The 8268-nt window shown below is 41.8% G+C and overlaps 1 protein-coding gene across 1 annotated transcript; it reads left to right on the top strand.

The window, feature by feature from the left end:
* Positions 1-2825: 2825 nt before the first annotated feature.
* On the top strand, positions 2826-6405 carry LOC136451910 (ADP-ribosylation factor 2-like). Its single transcript, XM_066452590.1, has 7 exons — positions 2826-2969; positions 3646-3803; positions 4285-4355; positions 4520-4639; positions 5373-5491; positions 5800-5881; positions 6066-6405. The coding sequence occupies exons 2-7, from the start codon at positions 3656-3658 to the stop codon at positions 6069-6071; spliced, it is 546 nt and encodes a 181-aa protein (XP_066308687.1). The 5' UTR covers positions 2826-2969; positions 3646-3655; the 3' UTR covers positions 6072-6405.
* Positions 6406-8268: the final 1863 nt, after the last annotated feature.

Here is an 8268-nt window from a genome sequence, read left to right as displayed (position 1 = left end):
CAAATCTAATTTAGCCAGTGATGTATCTTCGACGCATATATGTTAATAGCTTAAGGTAAAAGATCATTAAAACTGGGTGTATTGTATTCGTTACTATAAAATCAATCATGACCCGCGAGCTTTACAGTTCTTAACAGACGATTTCTTCTCGTATCAGCTATTTAGTTGATTTTTTCCGTCTTGCTGCCCCCGAATCGGCATACTTGGAACTGTCTAGGCAAAACCAGCATGTTCCACCCTAAATTACTGATAATTTTTTTCTCCTTGTCAATTGTAGGTCAAATTAACTGGCACGCCCTTGGAAATTCGCAGGATCGAGTGGTCCTGCGTTGAAGCCAGATAGATTTCCAAATCGTTCTGACTTGCTGCGTGTCCACCCGGCGCGGCTACCACATTTCCGCGCCAACAACATCACAAGGCCGAAGGCCAGATTTGCTTTCCAATGATGTCATCCAGTGTAGACTTTGGTTAGCATGATCTTGTGAACCATCAATTCAGTCGTTTTTGTTTGTGAAGCCAGTTTGTATTAGAGTAGGAGGCAACAGACGAAAATTGTTGCTTAGGGAGAGGGTCAGAGGAAAATGCATATGTTTTTTTTATATATTTATTGAGGTGACCTTACCTATGTATATTTTTTAAGAGAAGTAATCGGAATGATATTAGAGAAACTGTCCTGTTATTTCATTTTTCTGGGTATAAATTAAGAATGCATAATGTGCATATAATGGTGGAATTGAATACAATCTAAGCCCACATTTTAGTACACTGCTGGAGTTGGGTGTCACTGTCACCCTGTTTCTCTACGTTTCTTGTCCTGTCCTACACTAACATATGTGATGAGAATTTTATATATTCCAAACTCACAGGCCAAATTGTTAAGAACATTTAGGGCTTATTTGGAATATAAGATATCCAAAACATAGGAATAGGAAAAATATAGGATTAGAGTTGCATGTCGCTTGTAATTCTACAGGAATTGAAAATATAGGATATTCTCTAATGGAGCATTTGGATACAACCCAAGAAAAGCACAAGAATTAGAAGAGAGACATAAAGGAAGGTTTCTAAGAGGTTGAACGTCGCGTTAGATTTTCTCCAAAATTCCTATAGATTGAGCCATTCCACAGAAATATTGTAGGGTTTGGATGGCAAATCCTTTGTTCTAAAGTGTCACATAGAAAAATTTCCATTAGAATCCTACAAAATTTCTCCATCCTTAAAAAAAGGATTCGAAGGGCCTTTGCTTTTTTTTTCTCTATATAACAACTCCCCTCCCTCCCAAAAAATGTTTTCTTAAAAAAAATGTACTGATTTAACCTAAGGTAGTCAGATAGCTCTATTTTTTTCTCATACCAAATGTTAGAAACATAGACAGATACGTGACCACGGCCCACGTGCATTCTACTTTTTTTTCCTCAACCTTCACAAGTACGTTGTGGTATCTGAACTAAGTGGACTCTACCTCAAGGAAACCCCTCTTTTTTTGAATGATAGATTTTTTTTTGTTTTATGTGTATTTTTAGTGAAAATAAACTTATTTTTTGTAAAATCTGATACGATTTCTGTAAAATTCATGTGTTTTAAAGGGCCTCAATTTCTTTAGAAACTCTGATAGAAAATATTTGAGATTGATTTCACCACTTGCATCTTGTTTGGGACAGGGACCTAGTCTATGTCTAAAGAAAATTGCTACAGAGTTTGATTCCTAATGTGTAGAAGATACTCTATCCGTTCCAAATTATAAAATCTTTTTAGTTTTTCTAGATGCATTGTTTTTCACTAGAGAAGTCAAAACGTTTTATAATTTAGAATTAAGGGAATATAACTATATCAAATATAATGTTTAATTATTTGTTTTTCCATTTTCTCCCTTTCAAACCATAAGACATTTCGGTTTTTCTAAATACATTGTTTTAACAATATATGCCATGCAACTGCAGATTTTCACTGTAGCAACAATATTTTTGTTAGATGCAAAACCAGCCTCAGCAAACGCTGTTGTTGTCAAAACTAGCAGCCAAACATGCTCCTAGTGTATATCTAAATACATAACGAAAGTTATATATATTTAAAAAGCCAAACGCCTTATGATTTAAAATGGAGGGAGAATATATTGAAATCTTATATGGAATACTAGAAACAACTATTTAAAAAAAACTTGAAAAGTAGAGCTCAGTCTAGAGTCAGCGGAACTCATTCACAAATAGCCTGTTCGGTTGACTGGTTCGTATCGTTGCTGGTTCGTGAAGAAGTACTGCTAGCCGGTTTGTGTGAGAGAAAAATATTGTTTCGGCTGAAAATTTACGATCGTTTACGACAAGCCACAGCCAAACGAACAGGCTGAAAGAGTTCATAAAAAGTTTAGGCCAACAACAAAATGTTTGCACGATTATTTCTGCTTCTGTGAGTTCTACCTAATGTTAGAAAAATATACACGTATACAACGAACAAATAAGTGATAATTACAACTAATTTTATATTTTAACCATACAGACTAAAAATTGTTTTATTCGGAGCTTTGGCAAAGCTCACCAAATTTGGCCAACTTCACCTTTCCGTGTGCCGTTGCCGTCTCCACGTGTCAATAAAACAATATTCATTTCGAACATATACACAGCTGTAGCAGATGAGAGGCAGAAAAAAAAGACTTCCTTTTTCTGAAAAAAGTGAGTTCGCGAAGCGTCGGTTGCACGTTGGAGCTTCAAACGAGGAGCGCACGCCCACCTCTCCTAGACCCGTGCCACCTGCACCGCAGCCTACCCGCACGAACCATCCCCACGGGCTCACGTAGACCGGGCTCAGCCTCCGCCCCACCAACCCTGACTCCCCCCACCTCTTTTTGAAGCCCAGAGGCGCCCCCGGCCCGGGCATCAACCACTCGTCTCTTTTTCTTCGCCCCGCCCGAAGTCCGGAGCCGAGGAGGAGAGGGGAGCAGCGAGATCGCGCGCGCGTCCGAGAGCTCCACGAAGGTTGGTGCCAGACCCTTCTGTCTTCCCTCTCCTGATCACGTTTCAATTCTGCTTGCTAGGAGGTTCTAATGCCGAAGATCTCGCTCCCGATCTCGCTGGTTCCAGATCTGTCGTAGCAAGAGGATGCAGATCTGTGCTGTTGAGCCTGCTGTGAGCGCGTAGAATGCTGCTCTTGGTCGTGACGTGTTGGCGGTTCGGATTGTTGTCGCCGTTCAGCGGTTCAGGCCATTGGCTGTCGGATCTCGGCTCCCGCGGTTCCGCGTGCTAATGTTGTTTCGAGTTGCATCGTTAGGAATGTTTTTTTTTTCGCGAGAAATCGAGGGGCATTATGGTCTGCCTCGTAGATCTGTGTTGGTATAGGTCTGTGATGTTGTTGGCTTGGCGCGGTGTGGAGTCGTAGGTGATCTTTTGGGCGGTGGTTTGTTCTTGGCTGAAGCGATCGCATTTTTCTAATCTTGATATCAGTAGTGCCTTTATTGTTTGCATAAGATCTAAGTAATTCCGTTGAATGAAATACCAGCGAGACAAAATGACACTATACATTTAGTCGAGAGCTCATTCTCTGATCTGGTGTTTCGTTGTGCTCAGAGTCTCATTTGTTTTGTTTTGGTTGCCGTGCCTTCTATGTAATGTTGATCACGAAATGCTGACAACCATTGCTCAATGGCTTCCGCAGTTGTGGCAACATGGGGCTCACCTTCACGAAGCTCTTCAGTCGGCTCTTCTCCAAGAAAGAGATGAGGATCCTTATGGTTGGTCTCGATGCAGCTGGTAAGACCACCATCCTCTACAAGCTCAAGCTCGGAGAGATCGTGACCACCATCCCTACAATCGGTGAGAGTCTATTCTATGCTTTTCAGTTTACATTGATCTTCTATATATCTTGAGAATGCAATTATATAGCTTTTATCAACAACAATATAAACAATGGTTGTTAGTTTGGATCTGTGTCAGAATAAGTGAAATTTCTCCCCTTTTTAAAATAGACAAAGGACATTAGCAAATGGATCTAACAATTTGTCAAGCTCCCTTTGAATTAGACCATTACAAGAAATACACACTGCATTACAACAGTACAACTATATGAATCACGAATTTGCCACTGCACCTAATCTGTCCACCTTGTTTTATTGCTGCATGTTTTTACTTGGCTCGCAGATGTGGTTAGACAGTTGTTTGTATCATTATGTTATATCCATCATGTATCTTTGATGCAAGTTATTAAACGTTTTTGTGAAATGAACAAGACCGCAACACATTATTCTTGTAGGAGCAAAGCTGACTAATATTTTGCCTTCTATTTTGTGATTTCAAGGGTTTAATGTGGAGACTGTTGAATACAAGAACATTAGCTTCACTGTCTGGGACGTCGGGGGTCAGGACAAGGTAATACAAAGCCTCTCTCCTAGTTCCCTTACTGATGCAACTTCACTGCACTAGCTTTTTCTGTGCTGTATCAGAAAGATTGTTCAAAACATCTGATAATAGATCTAATTGTATTCAGGTTTAAGAGACCTTTAACTCACAACATTTTATTTTTCAAACCCCAGATCAGGCCATTGTGGAGGCACTATTTCCAGAACACCCAAGGCCTTATCTTTGTTGTTGATAGCAATGACAGAGATCGTGTTGTTGAGGCAAGGGATGAGCTCCACAGGATGCTGAACGAGGTATATTAACCATGTTCATGTTTCTTGTTATATATTTGTTGCATGATCAATCACGTGCTGCCATTTTTAATTTACTTGGACTTTTGAATTTGGGAGCGTTCTCTTGCAGCTATGTTCAGAATGATGCTTTGATCTATTAACTGCTTCTAGAGCAACTATATGGATCACCAGTGACTTTGAACATGCCACATGTTGTGTATAATGAATTAAATTAAAGTTTGCGATGTGAGAATTCCTTAGTACCACAGCATGGAATCAAATTTTCTCAGTCTGACTTATGGGAAACAATAATAAGTTTTGCTGCCAGAATTACCTGTGAAGATTTTTTTTAAAAAAAGATTGTCACAGTCAGCTTGTTAATATCTAAGTTTGCAAGAACATATAACTGATGTAACAGATGAGTATACATATGAACATGTCGATACATATGAAATATTTAGGTGTCTGGATTATCATTAAGCTGGAGTTATGGTCATGGCTAGCTGTAATGGCTAGTTGTACAGGAAGTATGTATGAAGGCAGCAAATACATGTCTAAGATTTGTTTTCCTGGAACCACTGTATTAGTAAAACCTGTAGACAGATCTCCATATGATTAATGAGTTTGACTGTATTCAGGCACTCATTGCTTTGGTTCCAGTGACATTTGGATTAAGCTGCATACATAAAACTCTTAGAATAACTGTCTTTTTTGGGATATAAGTTTTGAGCATTCATCCACATGACACTGGCAGGATGAGTTGAGGGATGCTGTCTTGCTCGTTTTTGCTAACAAGCAAGATCTGCCAAATGCAATGAATGCTGCTGAGATCACCGATAAGCTTGGTCTCCATTCCCTGCGCCAACGCCACTGGTAAGATATTGTTGATTTGTTTTACTTGGCAGACTCTTACATGATCCATTTGTCCTGGTAACCATCATACTAAACTGGTTTTATGGTTGCATTGTCCATCTTATTCTCTGCATCTTTCATTTTGATTTGTCAGTTTCGTACAACTCTTGGTATTCTTCTGTATTAAACTTTTCATAACTAAATATTTTTCTTTATGTACATTAGTATATTCTTTGTGGACCAAGTGTTTTTATATGCTTACTAGCAGTAAAAAAAATCCTATATATCATAGTAAAACCCTTTTAATTTGATTTCTTTGTGACTTCTAGGTATATCCAGAGCACTTGTGCTACCACAGGAGAAGGTTTGTACGAGGGTCTTGACTGGCTCTCCAACAACATTGCAAACAAGGTAGGTATTGGTTTCCTTTCCATGTGCCATTACCAAACTCCACACACTTGTTTGCACAAAATATTATAGTTTAATCAGCGTTCCCATGATCTTTGAAATAAATCAGACCTTTTTGCTGCTTAGCATTACCAAGACTGGCATGTACGCATGTGGCATACTGATATCCTTATGTCAATGAATGCAGGCCTGATTGGACAATTCTGTGGTTTCATGGAGCACATGTCGAGGCATTTTCTGCAGAAACAGAGCCATGGTCATTTTGACCCTGAGACTTGATTGGCCCGGCTGCCGCCGCTGCTCCTTATGCTGATTTCTTGCTAAGAGAGAAAAACATTTGTTGTTTCATTGGAATGTTAAGTATTGTATTTCTTTGCTAGGCTTTTCAGAGAGCTGGTTTGTTATGTTGCGTGATTACTCTCTAAGAACCTGTTCCGATATCAAGACAGTGTAATTGGCCATTGGCACTAGTAGATCGTTTACTGTGAGTAATGCAGTTTATATGAATGTATCGCAATTGTGCTGTACCATACAACTTTACATTCTTGTTTGTGTGTGTCGGACTTTCCAGTTAATCTGGAGTTGGATCCAGTGACTATTTAGGAGAACCCGGAGGTGTCACGTGAGGGTGTCGCATGGGGCATTCGAATACTAATAAAAAATAAATTATAGAATCCATTAGTAATCTATGAGATGAATTTATTAAGTCTAATTAATCTGTCATTAGTATATGTTTACTGTAGCATTATATTGTCAAATTATGGACTAATTAGGCTTAAAAAATTTGTCTCGTAAAATAGTCTCAATCTGTGTATTTAATTTCATAATTAGTCTATATTTAATATTTTATGTATGTGTCTAAATATTCGATGGGACAGTGACTAAAGGTTAGGAGGTGAATCCAAACACCCCTTATTCTCGACAAAAGTTTCAAGGTTCGTGCTCAAAGAGATTCTTTAGCAATTTCAGAAGAATTGTTTTGGTCCGTTGCAATACATTGTCTCTGAATTCGTTCGTGAATAATATAGCAAAGTGTCGGTGTTTTTGGACCATCGATGAGTAGATTTGTATTTGCGCGCTTGACTCGGATGATGTGCTTAGAGGATACGAGGTTTATACTGGTTCGGGCAGAAAGTTCCTATGTCTAGTTCGTCGCTGCTGCTCGTGTTACTAGCACTGAAAGTTTGTAGTAGGGGTTACAAACAGGCGAGAGAGGAAAATGATCCTAAGTCTCTGGTGAAAGGAGTGACCGGGTGCTGAGAGCTCGATCGTTGCTCAGCCGTGTACTCGTGTCGTGCTCTTGTGCGGATCTAGCCCGATCCTCTTCATGTAACGCCCTGCTTTTCCTTTTATAGGCCAAGTGAAAGCGCGGGTTACAACGAAGAAAAAGGAGAACGAGAGACAAGAAGGCTTCCAGGATCGTCGGATCCTTCTTCATGCAGGTCTCGCCGATCCTGTAGATGTCAATAGGGACGACTCCATGTCGCGCCCTATCCGTCACTAGCGCCATGCGCAGGCGTCATCTGCCGATCATGGCGTTCCATCCCGCCCCAGCGGACGTCGTGGTGAACTGACGCGTCTGTCAGCGTTCGTACGAGGGTTAGGCAGAACAGCACCGGTACACCCGATGCTGTTCTTGATGTGAATCCTGAGGTATGGCCCATCATGGCCTCTGGTTACATCGAGTCGTGCTCGTCTCTTCTCTGATGTCAGAGTTTTAACCCAGGCCCATACGCCTGGACCTAGAGTGGTTGTCGACGATATAGGTCCCCGTCGGGCGAGACGGAGCCCGCGACCCTTGGGGGTCGGGCGAGACGGAGCCCACGACCTTGGGCGAGACCCCCGTGGCCTCGGGGTCAGACGAGACGGAGCCCACGACCTTGGGCGAGACCCCCGCTGCCTCGAGGTCGGGCAAGACGGAGCCCGTGACCCTTGGGTGTCAGACGAGATGGAGCACGCACCCAAGGGTCGGGCGAGACAGAGCACGCACCCAAGGGTCGGGCGAGATGGAGCCTGAGGCCTTGGGCGAGACCCCCGTAGCCTCGGGGTTAGGCAAGACGGAAACTGCGTCCTTGGGGTCGGGCGAGACGGAGCCCGTACCCAAGGGGTCGGGCGAGACATGTTAATACATCTTGCTCTGTCCGGGGGAAGTCAGCGTGGGCGCTAACTCCTTGCTTTAGGTATCTCTAATATCGATACCCGACAGTAGCCTCCGAGCCTGCGGAGGAGTAGAATACTCCTTTGGAGGCTTTTTCCAGACGGGAGGACTCTAAGGGCCTTGGCCTTCTTTTTGTAGCCCACGGCGTGTCTCGACGTGTCCCTTTCGTCGTGATCGGACCCCTCGGGGGTATAGCTATGATATTTGGTGGGTCAGAAAAGGTCTTTTCTAA

The sequence above is a fragment of the Miscanthus floridulus genome, chromosome 5 (genome assembly GCF_019320115.1).
Source record: "Miscanthus floridulus cultivar M001 chromosome 5, ASM1932011v1, whole genome shotgun sequence".
Classification (NCBI taxonomy): domain Eukaryota; kingdom Viridiplantae; phylum Streptophyta; class Magnoliopsida; order Poales; family Poaceae; genus Miscanthus; species Miscanthus floridulus.
The sequence above is the reverse complement of the archived record's forward strand: the minus strand, read 5'-3'. Positions and strand labels throughout refer to the sequence as shown.